This window comes from Petromyzon marinus, chromosome 15 (assembly GCF_048934315.1).
Source record: "Petromyzon marinus isolate PM22_M1 ecotype Great Lakes invasive population chromosome 15, UKy_Petmar_22M1.pri1.0, whole genome shotgun sequence".
In the NCBI taxonomy this organism is placed as follows: Eukaryota; Metazoa; Chordata; class Hyperoartia; order Petromyzontiformes; family Petromyzontidae; genus Petromyzon; species Petromyzon marinus.
In genome coordinates, this window is record NC_133681.1 from 1,101,386 (window position 1) to 1,119,403 (window position 18,018).

At 53.2% G+C, this 18,018-nt stretch overlaps 1 protein-coding gene across 3 annotated transcripts in view; it reads left to right on the forward strand.

Moving 5' to 3' along the window:
- LOC116942551 (microtubule cross-linking factor 1-like) overlaps positions 1–10,027 on the forward strand; it is a 44,973-nt gene extending 34,946 nt beyond the window's left edge. For all 3 annotated transcript variants that reach the window (XM_032954595.2, XM_032954596.2, XM_032954597.2), the window contains exon 22: positions 11–10,027. In XM_032954595.2, the coding sequence (XP_032810486.2) occupies positions 11–49 (39 nt within the window). In that variant the 3' untranslated portion in view covers positions 50–10,027. The remainder of the gene's footprint in view (positions 1–10) is intronic.
- Positions 10,028–18,018: the final 7,991 nt, after the last annotated feature.

Genomic DNA, 18,018 nt, shown 5'->3' on the forward strand with positions numbered 1-18,018 from the left:
ACGTGTGCAGAGCAAGGCCGTGCTCCTGCCCTACCCCTGGCGGTCGTGACCCGTCGGGACGCAGGTCAAGTTCAGCGGCAGCGGCAGCACCTTCATTCAGCGGCGGCATCAGCGGCACCACCACCACCGTCATCATCATAATCAACAACAACAACAACGGCAGCTGCCACAGAGTCTTTGCTTGTTGGCATTTTAATCAGAAACACATTTTAACTCGCCGCCGTCGTGCACACGTCTCTGGCCGCCTCGTCTCGATGAATATTCGCGCGTTCATTCACGAATCAATTAGCTCGTGGGCCCCACGGGTCGCGTCCGAGGGAGTCTCCGTCGCTCGCGACGCCCGACCGAGGCCGGGGGGGGGGGGTCGGCCGAGGCGACGTCACCGCTACCGTGTGACGTCACCACGCTGTCAGACGACCGCGCCGCGCGGCAGCCAATTAGGCCGTGGCAGGGTTCTTCGACTGGCGGGCCGCAGCGCCACGCGGATGTTGCAGCGGGCGGCTGAGCTACGGCCAAACGAGAGCTCTTGACGCGTCGAAACGCAGCGGTTACCGGATCGTCGGGCCCTTGTAGGGGCTTTGTGACGTCACGACGCCTCTACCCGTGACATGCGACGTCACGCGGCCCCGGCAGCTCTCGCGATCCCTCAGCGAGACTAGCGTCGTGGTTTCACACCGCCTGTTCCCAGCCAGGCGGTGGGAAGTCTCTCCGGAGGGCAACCACTGTCGATCTTCGCCCACAAAGTGGTACTCGTTTTATCGACCGTAGAGGAAGGGCTGATGGGCCTAGGATTTTAACCCGCAGCCTTGTGATCGCGAGCCGCTCGCTGTACCGCTGGCCGGGTAACGCGGGTGAAGACCCCTGGCCAATGGCGTCATCGTGCCTCGGCTGCGTTCATTGGCTACAAGAAGCGTGAGCATTTGTAACTCTTACCGCGTGATATTATATGAGAGAGAGATATATGTATGCCCTGATATCATGTGTCTGCTTACATGAGAAAAGTACTGCGAACTTAAAACTTCTGCGGCTAACGTCAAGTACAAACATCGTGTACATAGGAAAATGCATTCACGCGACAATTCGCACGCACACACACACACGAAGCCGAGCTCACGGCTATCGCTGTCCAGCCGTGAGCTGTAATATCTGTGAAACGGGATAGGCTCGCACCATGGGTCACTCTGTCTATGTGTGAGTCTATGGGTCTCTATGTGAGTCACTGTCTCTACGTGAGTTACGCTGTCTCTATGTGAATCTATGGGTCTCTATGTGAGCCACTGTCTCTACGCGAGTAACTCTGTCTCTATGTGAATCTATGGGTCTCTATGTGAGTCACTGTCTCTACGTGAGTTACTCTGTCTCTATGTGAATCCATGGGTCTCTATGTGAGTCACTGTCTCTACGTGAGTTACTCTGTCTCTATGTGAATCTATGGGTCTCTATGTGAGTCACTGTCTCTACGCGAGTTACTCTGTCTCTATGTGAATCTCTGGGTCTCTATGTGAGTCACTGTCTCTACGTGAGTTACTCTGTCTCTATGTGAATCTATTGGTCTCTATGTGAGTCACTGTCTCTACGCGAGTAACTCTGTCTCTATGTGAATCTATGGGTCTCTATGCGAGTAACTCTGTCTCTATGTGAATCTATGGGTCTCTATATGAGTCACTGTCTCTACGTGAGTAACTCTGTCTCTATGTGAATCTATGGGTCTCTATGTGAGTCACTGTCTCTACGTGAGTTACTCTGTCTCTATGTGAATCTATGGGTCTCTATGCGAGCCACTGTCTCTACGTGAGCTACTTTGTCTCTATGTGAATCTATGGGTCTCTATGCGAGTCACTGTCTCTACGTGAGTTACTGTCTCTATGTGAATCTATGGGTCGCTATGCGAGTCACTGTCTCTATGCGAGTAACTCTGTCTCTATGTGAATCGATGGGTCTCTATGTGAGTCACTGTCTCTAAGTGAGTTACTCTGTCTCTATGTGAATCTATGGGTCTCTATGTGAGTCACTGTCTCTACGTGAGTTACTCTGTCTCTATGTGAATCTATGGGTCTCTATGCGAGTAACTGTCTCTAAGCGAGTAACTCTGTCTCTATGTGAATCCATGGGTCTCTATGTGAGTCACTGTCTCTATGCGAGTTACTCTGTCTCTATGTGCATCCATGGGTCTCTATGCGAGTAACTGTCTCTATGTGAATCTATGGGTCTCTATGTGAGTCACTGTCTCTACGTGAGTTACTCTGTCTCTATGTGAATCTATGGGTCTCTATGCGAGTCACTGTCTCTAAGTGAGTTACTCTGTCTCTATGTGAATCTATGGGTCTCTATGCGAGTCACTGTCTCTACGTGAGTTACTGTCTCTATGTGAATCTATGGGTCTCTATGCGAGTAACTGTCTCTAAGCGAGTAACTCTGTCTCTATGTGAATCCATGGGACTCTATGTGAGTCACTGTCTCTATGCGAGTTACTCTGTCTCTATGTGAATCCATGGGTCTCAATGCGAGTAACTGTCTCTAAGTGAGTAACTCTGTCTCTACGTGAATCTATGGGTCTCTATGCGAGTAACTCTGTCTCTATGTGAATCTATGGGTCTCTATGCGAGTAACTCTGTCTCTATGTGAATCTATGGGTCTCTATGCGAGTAACTCTGTCTCTGTGTTAGCCTATGGGTGAGTCTCTGTGTGAGTCTGTGGGTCTCCATTGCAGCGGATACACACGCGCCATCTGTCTGAGTGACGGGGAGGGGGCGGCAGGAAGGAGAGAAATGCCTCGACCACGTGCGCCAGCACGTGTGTCTGCGTGTGTCAGTGTGTCAGTGCGTGTGTGTCAGTGTGTCAGTGCGTGTGTGTCAGTGTGTCTGCGTGTGTCAGTGTGTCTGTGCCTGTGTGTCAGTGTGTCTGCGTTTGTCAGTGTATCTGTGCGTGTGTCAGTGTGTCAGTGCGTGTTTGTCAGTGTGTCTGTGCGTGTGTGTCAGTGTGTCTGTGCGTGTGTGTCAGTGTGTCTGCGTGTGTCAGTGTGTCAGTGCGTGTGTGTCAGTGTGTCAGTGCGTGTGTGTCAGTGTGTCTGTGCGTGTGTGTCAGTGTGTCTGCGTGTGTCAGTGTGTCAGTGCGTGTGTGTCAGTGTGTCTGTGCGTGTGTGTCAGTGTGTCTGCGTGTGTCAGTGTGTCAGTGCGTGTGTGTCAGTGTGTCAGTGCGTGTGTGTCAGTGTGTCTGCGTGTGTCAGTGTGTCTGCGTGTGTCAGTGTGTCTGCGTGTGTCAGTGTGTCTGTGCCTGTGTGTCAGTGTGTCTGCGTTTGTCAGTGTATCTGTGCGTGTGTCAGTGTGTCAGTGCGTGTGTGTCAGTGTGTCTGTGCGTGTGTGTCAGTGTGTCTGTGCGTGTGTGTCAGTGTGTCTGCGTGTGCCAGTGTGTCAGTGCGTGTGTGTCAGTGTGTCAGTGCGTGTGTGTCAGTGTGTCTGTGCGTGTGTGTCAGTGTGTCTGCGTGTGTCAGTGTGTCAGTGCGTGTGTGTCAGTGTGTCTGTGCGTGTGTGTCAGTGTGTCTGCGTGTGTCAGTGTGTCAGTGCGTGTGTGTCAGTGTGTCTGTGCGTGTGTGTCAGTGTGTCTGCGTGTGTCAGTGTGTCAGTGCGTGTGTGTCAGTGTGTCTGCGTGTGTCAGTGTGTCAGTGCTTGTGTGTCAGTGTGTCTGCGTGTGTCAGTGTGTCAGTGCGTGTGTGTCAGTGTGTCTGCGTGTGTCAGTGTGTCTGCGTGTGTCACTGTGTCTGCGTGTGTCAGTGTGTCTGTGCCTGTGTGTCAGTGTGTCTGCGTTTGTCAGTGTATCTGTGCGTGTGTGTCAGTGTGTCTGCGTGTGTCAGTGTGTCTGTGCGTGTGTCAGTGTGTCTGTGCGTGTGTGTCAGTGTGTCTGTGCGTGTGTCAGTGTGTCTGCGTGTGTCAGTGTGTCTGCGTGTGTCAGTGTGTCTGTGCGTGTGTCATTGTGTCTGTGCGTGTGTGTCAGTGTGTCTGTGCGTGTGTGCCAGTGTGTCTGTGCGTGTGTGTCAGTGTGTCTGTGCGTGTGTGTCAGTGTGGCTGTGCGTGTGTCAGTGTGTCTGTGCGTGTGTGTCAGTGTGTCTGTGCGTGTGTGCCAGTGTGTCTGCGTGTGTCAGTGTGTCTGTGCGTGTGTGTCAGTGTGTCTGCGTGTGTGTCTGCGTGTGTCAGTGTGTCTGTGCGTGTGTTTCAGTGTGTCTGTGCGTGTGTCTGTTGATGTGTCAGTGTGTCTGCGTGTGTCAGTGTGTCTGCGTGTGTCAGTGTGTCAGTGCGTGTGTGTCAGTGTGTCTGCGTGTGTCAGTGTGTCTGTGCCTGTGTGTCAGTGTGTCTGCGTTTGTCAGTGTATCTGTGCGTGTGTCAGTGTGTCAGTGCGTGTGTGTCAGTGTGTCTGTGCGTGTGTGTCAGTGTGTCTGTGCGTGTGTGTCAGTGTGTTTGCGTGTGTCAGTGTGTCAGTGCGTGTGTGTCAGTGTGTGTGTGTCAGTGTGTCTGTGCGTGTGTGTCAGTGTGTCTGCGTGTGTCAGTGTGTCAGTGCGTGTGTGTCAGTGTGTCTGTGCGTGTGTGTCAGTGTGTCTGCGTGTGTCAGTGTGTCAGTGCGTGTGTGTCAGTGTGTCTGTGCGTGTGTGTCAGTGTGTCTGCGTGTGTCAGTGTGTCAGTGCGTGTGTGTCAGTGTGTCTGCGTGTGTCAGTGTGTCAGTGCGTGTGTGTCAGTGTGTCTGTGTGTGTCAGTGTGTCAGTGCGTGTGTGTCAGTGTGTCTGCGTGTGTCAGTGTGTCTGCGTGTGTCAGTGTGTCTGCGTGTGTCAGTGTGTCTGTGCCTGTGTGTCAGTGTGTCTGCGTTTGTCAGTGTGTCTGTGCGTGTGTCAGTGTGTCTGTGCGTGTGTGTCAGTGTGTCTGTGCGTGTGTCAGTGTGTCTGCGTGTGTCAGTGTGTCTGCGTGTGTCAGTGTGTCTGTGCGTGTGTCATTGTGTCTGTGCGTGTGTGTCAGTGTGTCTGTGCGTGTGTGTCAGTGTGTCTGTGCGTGTGTGTCAGTGTGTCTGTGCGTGTGTGTCAGTGTGGCTGTGCGTGTGTCAGTGTGTCTGTGCCTGTGTCAATGTGTCTAGGTGTGTTAGTGTGTCTGTGCGTGTGTGTCAGTGTGTCTGCGTGTGTCAGTGTGTCTGCGTGTGTCAGTGTGTCTGTGCGTGTGTGTCAGTGTGTCTGTGCGTGTGTGTCAGTGTGTCTGCGTGTGTCAGTGTGTCTGTGCGTGTGTGTCAGTGTGTCTGCGTGTGTGTCTGCGTGTGTGTCTGCGTGTGTCAGTGTGTCTGTGCGTGTGTTTCAGTGTGTCTGTGCGTGTGTCTGTTGATGTGTCAGTGTGTCTGCGTGTGTCAGTGTGTCTGCGTGTGTCAGTGTGTCTGTGCGTGTGTGTCAGTGTGTCTGTTGGTGTGTCAGTCTGTCTGCGTGTGTCTGTGTGTCTGTGCGTGTGTGTCAGTCTGTCTGCGTGCGTCAGTGTGTCTGTGCGTGTGTGTCAGTGTGTCTGCGTGTGTGTCAGTGTGTCTGTGCGTGTGTGTCAGTGTGTCTGCGTGTGTCAGTGTGTCTGTGCGTGTGTGTCAGTGTGTCTGCGTGTGTCAGTGTGTCTGTGCGTGTGTGTCAGTGTGTGTGCGTGTGTCAGTGTGTCTGTGCGTGTGTGTCAGTCTGTCTGCGTGTGTCAGTGTGTCTGTGCGTGTGTGTCAGTGTGTCTGCGTGTGTGTCTGCGTGTGTCAGTGTGTCTGTGCGGGTGTGTCAGTGTGGCTGTGCGTGTGTCAGTGTGTCTGCGTGTGTCAGTGTGTCTGTGCGTGTGTGTCAGTGTGTCTGTGCGTGTGTGTCAGTGTGTCTGCGTGTGTGTCTGCGTGTCTGTGCGTGTGTCAGTGTGTCTGCGTGTGTCAGTGTGTCTGTGCGTGTGTGTCAGTGTGTCTGTGTCAGTGTGTCTGTGCGTGTGTGTCAGTGTGTTTGTGCGTGTGTGTCAGTGTGTCTGTGCGTGTGTCAGTGTGTCTGCGTGTGTCAGTGTGTCTGTGCGTGTGTGTCAGTGTGTCTGCGTGTGTCAGTGTGTCTGTGCGTGTGTGTCAGTGTGTCTGCGTGTGTCAGTGTGTCTGCGTGTGTCAGTGTGTCTGTGCGTGTGTGTCAATGTGTCTGTGCGTGTGTGTCAGTGTGTCTGCGTGTGTCAGTGTGTCTGTGCGTGTGTGTCAGTGTGTCTGTGCGTGTGTATGCGTCTGTCAGTGTGTCTGCGTGTATCAGTGTGTCTGTGCGTGCGTGTCAGTGTGTCTGTGCGTGTGTCTGTTGGTGTGGCAGCGTGTCTGTGCGTGTGTGTCAGTCTGTCTGCGTGTGTCTCAGCGCGTGTGTGTCAGTGTGTTTGTCTGTGCATGTCAGTGTGTCTGTCCGTGTGTGTCAGCGCGTGTGTGTCAGTGTGTCTGTGCGTGTGTCTGCGTGTGTCAGTGTGTCTGTGCGTGTGTGTCAGTGTGTCTGTGCGTGTGTGTCAGTGTGTCTGTGTGTGTCAGTGTGTCTGTGCGTGTGTCAGTGTGTCTGTTGGTGTGTCAGTGTGTCTGTGCGTGTGTCAGTGTGTCTGCGTGTGTCAGTGTCTGTTGGTGTGTCAGTGTGTCTGTGCGTGTGTCAGTGTGTCTGTGCGTGTGTGTCAGTGTGGCTGTGCGTGTGTTAGTGTCTCTGCGTGCGTCAGTGTGTCTGTGCCTGTGTCAATGTGTCTGCGTGTGTCAGCGTGTCTTTGCGTGTGTGTCAGTGTGTCTGCGTGTGTCAGTGTGTCTGCGTGTGTCAGTGTGTCTGTGCGTGTGTGTCATTGTGTCTGTGCGTGTGTCAGTGTGTCTGTGCGTGTGTCAGTGTGTCTGTGCGTGTGTGTCAGTGTGTCTGTGCGTGTGTCAGTGTGTCTGCGTGTGTCAGTGTGTCTGTGCGTGTGTGTCAGTGTGTCTGCGTGTGTCAGTGTGTCTGTGCGTGTGTGTCAGTGTGTCTGCGTGTGTCAGTGTGTCTGCGCGTGTCAGGGTGTCTGTGCGTGTGTGTCACCACCAGATAACGGCTCAGACCTCCCCACCCCCATATTCAAACACCCGATCAATGGGCACTGCAACGTGGACCGACTTGCTCATCAACAGAGTCAAGTTGACAGCAGGGGCTGCAGGGCCACCCCGTGGGAGTTGGGGGGGCGGGGTGGAGGGGCGGGGGCGGGTCCCGGTGTATTATGGGTAAATTACGCAAAGTCCCCCCCACGTGGTCACGGATAAGGGGAGCTCCACTCCCGCACTCCCGCAAGGGCGTCGCACCGATCCCCCTCCACTGCCGGCAACTGCGCAGCGCTGAGCCGACGGGTGGCGCTGCTCCACGCTGCGTTCACAGAGAAGGGGGATTCCGCCCTCACCAATTTACTCCTCCCCATTCAAATCGGCTCGTTCGGCGCCGCACGCGCCCGATGATTGTTAAACGCGTCCCACGCGACGCGCCATGCAATTAACGGTGTCGCCGTCACGTTGCGTGTCTGTAATCTACCCAGACAGCACCGGGGAGCCGTTGACCAGTCGGACTGACCCCCGCCCCCCACCACCTCGCCTCCCCCCATCGCCCCCGTGTGGCGATGGGGGGAGGCATCAGAACCGTTCCTATTCGTCCGTTCTGCGGAACGTCACAGGCCCCTCCACGTGGCTTGAGTCGGGTAGGGGTGGGTGGGGTCTGTGCCCGAGCCTTGAAATGACCGAGCTGATATTGCACGATACGGGTTTGATTGTAGAGCGACCTCATGATGTAAACGCCGCGGTGTTTTTTTCATTTTATTTATTGGAGCAATTATTTATTTATTTTCAGATGTGTCCGCTCGTTCAGGCGGAAACTTGATATTCACGCAGCCTTTCGCCTTATGGAGTCAAGCTGATCACCTTCACCCCCTGCAAAAAAATGGAACGATCCAAGCTTAGCTGATACGGTACTGTGGGTGACTTGGAGTATACCATTTGAGCGCGGTGTGTGTGGGGGGGGGTATACGCTGGTAGTGAATGTGCTCGTTTGTCTTACAGATGCACGCGAACTGCCATGCACGGGAATGCGTGCGGAGTTAAACACCCGCCATGTGTAAAACACGACATCATAGCGCACAATCACGCGTCGTCCATCGCGTAAGTCGACACGATCAGCATGAATAATGAATAGAGTGTAGGCTTAATTATAAACAATTAAAACAAGCGTACGTATCCGTGTACCATCATCATCACCATGAATATTCCATCGGCACCGGCCGTGACGCGCGACTAGGTCCGAGTGCTCCCCACTGCAGCGCAGCGAGGCCGACCGTGACCCCCGCTCACCCCCAGAGGTCACGCCCTGCCGCGCAAGGTCCCCAACCCCCTGCACCTCCAGATTCCGAGACCCCCAGACCCTCAACCTCCATCCCTGCTCCCCGAAACCACGGACGTCCGTCCCAACGCTTCCACATTTGCTGACTGCGTGTCCTGCTGCCCCATCCACAATCAGAGCTCCCCCAAATTGTTGACACAAGCCTTAGTCCCCTAGATCGCCAGATCTTGCATCTTCACATCTCCAACCCAACCCTGACAAGATCTACAACCGAATGTTAACGACATCTCCAACTGTAGATGCAACTCCTCCAAACCTCCCCAACCCGAGTACCCACCTCATCCACTCCACACACCCCTCTACCCCCAGTATTCTCAGCTTCCCAGATCCAGCTCCTCACCACCCCGGAGCAATAGCGCCTTTTGTTGAGACTGCTGCCCCCACGGATAAAGGGCAAGAAGAGTGATCTGAGGGACTACTGCCCTTAACCTTTAACCCGTGACCCGAACCATAATACCACTATATTATAACCCAACACCAAACTCTAACCCCTAACCTTAAATCCGAACCCCTAAATCCCACCAGCTACCCCAACACCTCAACGCATAACTCCGAATCCTAAATAATAACCCGAATCCCCTAAACCCTCATCTCTAAAACCAACCCCTATCCCATACCCTCCACTCAAACTCTAATCCCTAACCAAAAACCTTGACCCTAAACTCTAACCCGTAAAATTTAACTCCTGAACGCCAACCCATGAATCCCAACCCCTGACTTAAATCCTGACGACTCCCCGAAACCGCAATGACATCGACTTATTGGCAGATGCCATTGGACAGGAAGCGGTGAGCACCATTTAAGCAAGGGCTGTGATTGGACGGGAATCTGGCTTGAGATTGGCTCCGAAACGTGTGTGGTGCAAGTCTCTCCTCCTACGCCCGTGACCTCACTCATTGCTCAAGGGAGCCACGAAGTGTCGTTGTGGAGAATGCCAGTAAACTATAAATAGCGCCTCCGTCCCCGGATTTCTGTTACCACGCAAATCATGCAAATACAAATATTTGTACACATCCCATCAGCCACTCGGCCTTCTGGGGGTGCATCTTATCAGCAGCAACAAAGTAAAACAACAGCAACTCTGTAGCGGTTTCGACATTCCGTTTCTCAGCGGGACTCTCGCTCTGCTGCCGAGACACCGAAAAGTAAAAAAAAAATATTTCACCAGGCAAGGCCCACGCGGAGCTACACAGATCTCTTTCAGAAGCGACCTGGCCACAAATGACAGCTCAACGAGGTGACTAATCGTCACGTGGACATTCATAGGGGCCAAAAGTCGAGACCGATCCAAGTGTTCTGCTCGTGTAATCGCATACTTTCCATACTTTCCATGGAGACACCAAATTCTATTTAATTAAACACAAGTTATGAGCAATGACCCCGTGACCCAATTAGAAGCCCACGTGACCTTACCATATCGCCAGGGCAGCACGTGTGTTGATGTAGTCTTCGTTGTTGTTGTGTTTATCTGTTTTTGTTTATCTTAAAAGCACTTGCACTGTTAAGACGGCTTCCGACGAACGCGTGGAAACTCCCCAGTAAAGGTGCCCAACGTTGGCCCAACGTTGGCCCACAACGTTCCAGCAACATATATGTGATACTGCACAGTATATATGTGGGTCCTGCACAATATATATGTGGTACTGCACAGCATATATGTGAGTATTGCACGGTATATGTGGTACTGCATAGTATATATGTGGTATATATTGTGTACGCAAAATGCTAAACCTGTGCGCACGAATGGGCGCGTGTGTCGCGCGTACACAGACCGCGGTGCGGCACGTGTCCCAGGTGCGGCACGTGTCCCAGGCGCGACACGTGCCCCAGGCGCGACACGTGCCCCAGGCGCGGCACGTGTCCCAAGCGCGACACGTGCCCCAGGCGCGACACGTGTCCAAGGCGCGTACACGGACCGCGGTGCGACACGTGTCCCAGGCGCGACACGTGTCCCAGGCGCGGCACGTGTCCCAGGCGCGGCACGTGTCCCAGGCGCGACACGTGCCCCAGGCGCGGCACGTGCCGCTCACCCTCAGTGTTCTGTCTGCATTGGCTGACCTTTCAAGATGGGAGTGGTGACGTGAGATTGGTGAGTGGTGACGTGAGATTGGTGAGTGGTGACGTGAGATTGGTGAGGGGTGACGTGAGATTGGTGAGTGGTGGCGTGAGATTGGTGAGTGGTGACGTGAGATTGGTGAGTGGTGACGTGAGATTGGTGAGTGGTGACGGGAGATTGGTGAGGGGTGACGTGAGATTGGTGAGTGGTGGCGTGAGATTGGTGAGTGGTGACGTGAGATTGGTGAGTGGTGACGTGAGATTGGTGAGTGGTGACGTGAAATTGGTGAGTGGTGACGTGAGATTGGTGAGTGGTGACGTGATATTGGTGAGTGGTGACGTGAGATTGGTGAGTGGTGGCGTGAGATTGGTGAGTGGTGGCGTGAGATTGGTGAGTGGTGACGTGAGATTGGTGAGTGGTGACGTGAGATTGGTGAGTGGTGGCGTGAGATTGGTGAGTGGTGGCTTGAGATTGGTGAGTGGTGACGTGAGATTGGTGAGTGGTGACGTGAGATTGGTGAGTGGCGGTGTGAGATTGGTGAGTGGTGACGTGAGATTGGTGAGTGGTGACGTGAGATTGGTCCGTGAGTGTGAATGAGACTGTGAGTCTGTGAGTGTGAATGAGACTGTGAGTCTGTGAGTGTGGATGAGACTGTGAGTCTGTGAGTGTGGATGAGTCTGTGAGTCTGTGAGAGTGAATGAGACTGTGAGTCTGTGAGTGTGAATGGGACTGTGAGTCTGTGAGTGTGGATGAGACTGTGAGTCTGTGAGTGTGAATGGGACTGTGAGTCTGTGAGTGTGAATGAGACTGTGAGTCTGTGAGTGTGGATGAGACTGTGAGTCTGTGAGTGTGAATGAGACTGTGAGTCTGTGAGTGTGGATGAGACTGTGAGTCTGTGAGTGTGGATGAGACTGTGAGTCTGTGAAAGTGAATGAGACTGTTAGTCTGTGAGTGTGAATGAGACTGTGAGTCTGTGAGTGTGGATGAGACTGTGAGTCTGTGAGTGTGGATGAGACTGTGAGTCTGTGAGTGTGAATGAGACTGCGAGTCTGTGAGTGTGGATGAGTCTGTGAGTCTGTGAGAGTGAATGAGACTGTGAGTCTGTGAGTGTGGATGAGACTGTGAGTCTGTGAGAGTGAATGAGACTGTGAGTCTGTGAGTGTGAATGAGACTGTGAGTCTGTGAGTGTGAATGAGACTGTGAGTCTGTGAGTGTGGATGAGACTGTGAGTCTGAGTGCCGGTTGGACTTGAGAGTGCCGCGTGAGATTTGAAGTGTGGATTTCCGCATGATGGAAGTCGTAGTAAAGATTCTGTACACCCCACAAAGCCGAGCCACGCATCGAGTCCATTATTCCTTCCACTCTGCATCCTAGAGCTCACAAGCTTCACCCCTCACCGCCTGCCGCTAGCCCACAAGCAGCAGCCCCCACCGCCTGCCGCTAGCCGACAAGCGAGCCCCCACCGCCTGCCGCTAGCCCACAAACAGCAGCACCCACCGCCTGCCGCTAGCCCACAAGCGAGCCCCCACCGCTTGCCGCTAGCCCACAAACAGCAGCACCCACCGCCTGCCGCTAGCCCACAAACAGCAGCACCCACCGCCTGCCGCTAGCCCACAAGCGAGCGCCCTTCCTCGCCACAATTCTTGCCTCCAACGGTCGAACAACAACGCACCTACCATGATATGTGTTGCTATGTTTGATATTTTTTTTTAAAACATACATGCGGTATACAATACGTTCAAATATCGATCGATCTTATGTTTAATAAACGTGTTTAATACATCCTCAATTACGAGCAACATAAAACAACTAAATTTAACCAAAATAAAATCGAACATCGCAACAAGTATCATGGCATGACCTAAGTCCTGCACGTGCTCTGGCACCATCGCTGCGTGCCGATGCCGAGCCCCACGGCAAGCACAAAAAGCGCAGCCCTGGAATGAGACTGAACCCTTTGATGACACGCGCCCGAGGTGCACCCCGGCGATGATGATGATGATGAATGCCACCGACTTCACCACCACCGCACGACTATGTTTATTTTGCATATGTTGTAGTCACTCAGAGACACTACTAGTAGGAGGCACACACGTTTAGTCTATACTACCACCGTACAGGGGATAACTACACACGGGTCAGGACAGCCGGCACAGTGCCTGACCCACAACGCCAAGGAGATCAGACGGGGACGAAGACTTGCACAGACGAAGGGTTCCATTCCAAACGACAGCCCTGACCCAGCGTCGGGGCCTCCCTTTTTTCCTCCCCAGCATGGCCTGGCTCCGCCCTCGGGCACGCCTCCTTTTGGAACCTCCCAGAAGGTTCTGGGCTATGCCCCACGCGTCCCCTCTGTCACCTTTACCCCACATCCCTCACCCCGGCCTCTCACGTGCCCTGCTGGCAGAACGGCTGCTGTGTCCTCAGATCCCCCCTCTCTACCAGTCACCAGCGCTACGTGTCCTAGTGGCACACTTCACCTGCCCTGCTGGTAGACCGTGCTCCTACACCCACAACCCCCCTCTCTACCAGTCACCAGCGCTACGTGTCCTAGTGGCACACTTCACCTGCCCTGCTGGTAGACCGTGCTCCTACACCCACAACCCGGCTGTCTACCAGTCACCAGCGCTACGCGTCCTAATTACCCATTTTATGTCACTACACATATGTCACTACGCATATGTCACTACGCATATGTCACTACACATATGTCACTACACATGTCACTACATATGTAATAAGGCCCCACTGAGCTATGTAGCTCTTTGTCAGAAGCGACCTGGCTATCACAAATGAAATCTCAACGAAGTGGCTTATCATCCTGTGCAAATGTATAGCAGTCAAACACTCTGAACGCGTGGTAATGTTGATTCTAAATGTGGAGGGGGAAAACCGCAGGATCCCGGGAAAAATGAATGCGACCACAGGGAGAGAGAGACACGCAAACTCCAAATATAGAGCAGGCGTCAGGGTCGGGATAGAAACCACGACCTCCTGTGTACCAGGCGAGGTAGTTAACATCTCACCACGGGGAGAGAGACACGTAAACTCCAAATATACAGCAGGCGTCAGGGTCGGGATAGAAACCACGACCTCCTGTATACCTGACGAGGTAGTTAACATCTCACCACGGGGAGAGAGACACGCAAACTACAAATATACAGCAGGCATCAGGGTCGGGATAGAAACCACGACCTCCTGTGTACCAGGCGAGGTAGTTAACATCTTACCACGGGGAGAGAGACATGCAAACTCCAAATATAGAGCAGGTATCAGGGTCGGGATAGAAACCACGACCTCCTGTGTACCTGGCGAGGTAGTTAACATCTCACCACGGGGAGAGAGACATGCAAACTCCAAATATAGAGCAGGTATCAGGGTCGGGATAGAAACCACGACCTCCTGTGTACCTGGCGAGGTAGTTAACATCTCACCACGGGGAGAGAGACATGCAAACTCCAAATATAGAGCAGGCGTCAGGGTCGGGATAGAAACCACGACCTCCTGTGTACCTGGCGAGGTAGTTAACATCTCACCACGGGGAGAGAGACACGCAAACTCCAAATATAGAGCAGGCATCAGGGTCGGGATAGAAACCACGACCTCCTGTGTACCTGGCGAGGTAGTTAACATCTCACCACGGGGAGAGAGACATGCAAACTCCAAATATAGAGCAGGCATCAGGGTCGGGATAGAAACCACGACCTCCTGTGTACCTGGTGAGGTAGTTAACATCTCACCACGGGGAGAGAGACACGCAAACTCCAAATATAGAGCAGGCATCAGGGTCGGGATAGAAACCACGACCTCCTGTGTACCTGGCGAGGTAGTTAACATCTCACCACGGGGAGAGAGACATGCAAACTCCAAATATAGAGCAGGCATCAGGGTCGGGATAGAAACCACGACCTGCTGTGTACCTGGCGAGGTAGTTAACATCTCACCACGGGGAGAGAGACACGCAAACTCCAAATATAGAGCAGGCATCAGGGTCGGGATAGAAACCACGACCTCCTGTATACCTGGCGAGGTAGTTAACATCTCACCACGGGGAGAGAGACACGCAAACTCCAAATATAGAACAGGCATCAGGGTCGGGATAGAAACCACGACCTCCTGTGTACCTGGCGAGGTAGTTAACATCTCACCACGGGGAGAGAGACATGCAAACTCCAAATATAGAGCAGGCATCAGGGTCGGGATAGAAACCACGACCTGCTGTGTACCTGGCGAGGTAGTTAACATCTCACCACGGGGAGAGAGACACGCAAACTCCAAATATAGAGCAGGCATCAGGGTCGGGATAGAAACCACGACCTCCTGTATACCTGGCGAGGTAGTTAACATCTCACCACGGGGAGAGAGACACGCAAACTTCAAATATAGAGCAGGCATCAGGGTCGGGATAGAAACCATGACCTGCTGTGTACCTGGCGAGGTAGTTCACATCTCACCACGGGGAGAGAGACACGCAAACTCCAAATATAGAGCAGGCATCAGGGTCGGGATAGAAACCACGACCTCCTGTATACCTGGCGAGGTAGTTAACATCTCACCACGGGGAGAGAGACACGCAAACTCCAAATATAGAGCAGGCATCAGGGTCGGGATAGAAACCACGACCTCCTGTGTACCTGGCGAGGTAGTTAACATCAGCTCCTGGTGTGCCGCTCCCAGGTGCGTCACCACGCCGATTCCGAATCGATCAACAGACGCGCGGACTATGACATGCAATCGATAAACAGGCACGTGGTTGAGAAGCGGTCGCGTTCGTGGAACGTGTGTGTCGTAAACCCTCCTCCACCCGGCACGGCCAGTTTATAAAGTTGTCACGTGGTTGCTTCAGCAGCAACAACAGACCCGGTAGCGGTGTTTGGAGAGCGATCCCACCACACGTTTAACAATTGGGCTGTCCGACGTTTCACTGGCAGTTACAACCAGCGTCATCAGGTAGTTGTTGCCAGAATCGGCAGTTGTTTAAATGTTGTCATGTGTGGATCGCTGTCCAACGCTGCTGCAGAAGTCACGTGACGACTTCATGAACTGATCGTGTCGGGTGGTGGAGGGTTTACAACACACATTCTATTCACGCGATCTGACCCAACACATCAATGATGAATCGTGATATTGGTCGAGAGTGCCTAGAGGCTGTGTGAAATTCACTTAGGCGAACATCAACATAAAGCAACACCATAGACAAAAACGCCGACATTAAAATGTAACTATTAACAGGCACACGCACACACATCAATGTAACGACAAATATATACAAGACACGTAGACACTGATGTGAACACAGCAGATTGACAGGAATCCAAATAAAACCATGAATCAGACGGACGAACAAACGACCATGGTAACAGTTACCAGAACAATCGGCAGTAATGTATGCAATTATGTAATTTGTGCTTATATCGTGTATTTATCTTTATTTATCTAAAGTGAATAGCTTACATTCTCTCTATTTTGCACTCTTTTTTATTGTTTGTTATTGCAACTTGCACAACCCGTGCCCCGACGAGACATCTGTGAAAAAGAGCTTCATAGCTCATCGCAATCCTCCTGCAGTACATTAAAAAAACAATTCTGGAAGAGACCCAGACAAAGAGACACAATCACGCGTGCCGCTGACGCACCCTCATAAAGAACAGTGGCACGGAACCGGGGGTCGTGGTGACGATGCGCCCCTCGCCTGCGGTCGAGGCGAGTCGAAGGGAAGGGATTGGTGGATCACGCAAACATTTGTGAGAATCCCAAACTCGCTGCTGCGTTGCGCGCGAGTTGATGGCGGTGCACCAAGTGAGTTGCTGCACCGTGTTTAACATGTGGGGTTCAGTCATGACGTCGTCCTATTTCTGCTGCTGCTCTATTTAACACCGGAAGCAGGTGGATTGCTTCACTATTCTTGCAAATCGCCCGACGATGTGGGATGTAATTAGCAGCGAAACGTCACGGTCAGGGCCGGATTAAGATCGTGGAGGCCCTTGGGCAACAGGTTTCTGTGATGCCCCCCCCCCCCCCCCCCAGTAATATTTTCAAAAGGAAAACAAAGTTAAGGAAAAATGTAATGTATTTTGACAAGGCTAACACCAATAAAATTCAGCATTTACAAGTGAATTGACTTTTCACTTCGTCTCTGGAGGCCCTCCAGCTGGTGGAGGCCCCTGGACTGCAGCCCCCAAAGCTCCGTGCCTTGATCCTGTCCTGGCCTCGGTACTCAAATTGTCAATGTTGTGTTTTACTCTCCAACACACCGGTGGGCTGAAGCAGTAACTAATTGGCGCCTTTTGTTTACGTGACAAATCCCTTACTAATTGGCTGTGTCGGGTGGTGGAGGGTTACGACGCATTTATACTGACGCGATCTAACCAAAAAAACCTTTATTATGAAAACAACTCCCTGTTGTGAATGGAATCGATCGGGAACCTTCAGCGCGGGATGCTGCCGTGATTCATTGAAGAGCAACAACGGAATTGCAGTCCAGATGTTGTCGGTTCGATCTCTGAAACAGCCCCTCTCCCACCACCCCAACTCCACCACCTCTGTCCACCAAACAGTGCCAATGGCTTCGGCAGGTGGCGTGTGATGGGGTCCACTGTGGGTTACGGCCGGCGGGGAAGAGTAGACCAAGATACCCTCCGGAGAGGGCTCTCTAAGAGCTTCAATCGAGTCGAGTGGACGCCCTTCCGTCAGCAGTGGCGTGAGCGAGCAACTGCAGGGCTGCGCCTTGAGCGATTCGGAATAAACGCGGCAAGGAAGCAAACGGAGACGCCGCGCGACACCCCCGGCGTGTGCTCTGATGAAGGGCGCGAGGGCACACGGGAGGGGACACGCGAGGGGACACGGGAGGGGACACGGGAGGGGACACGGGAGGGGACACGCGAGGGGACACGCGAGGGGACACGGGAGGGGACACGAGACGGACACGGGAGGGGACACGGGAGGGGACACGGGAGGGGACACGGGAGGGGACACGAGACGGACACGAGACGGACACGAGACGGACTGGTCGTCCCGGTCCACACCCAGATTGGTTGTCTCCCCTGTTTCCACAGCCACCGTCGTAAATAGCCCCCCACCCCAGCCCCCAGCACTTTACCACTGCCGCCCGCCATTCAGCAAATGTCATTTGTTTGCGCCCAGAGCTGTACGCGCGCCGATCAGAGCTCCATTCCCGGCTAACATCAGTGGCGAGCGATGTCTGAGCCGGCCCCGGACCCGCTGAAGCCCTCCTTCACCAAGCCACAATCACCGCCGTGGTGAAGTATGGTCAAAACAACCGACACCCCTTTGGGAGGGCCTTCGTCGAGCAGCGGAATGCCAAGGGGGGTGTCAATAATTTTATTATTATATTGTTATTGTAAAGGTCAGAACATATCCGCAGCCACAATACTGGTGGCAGACAACAATCGTACATTCGAACGTGGGTTTACAGCGCGTGCTCGTGCCACGGCACGCCCACGGCCTTGCGCAGCAGCTGTTTGCTGGACGGAGACGGAAGCCGGCAGGCGCTAGGAGGAGAGGGAAATCCAGAACCTGGAATTTAACGTGGACGGGAGGGACGCCGACAGCACGGATAGCACGGGTG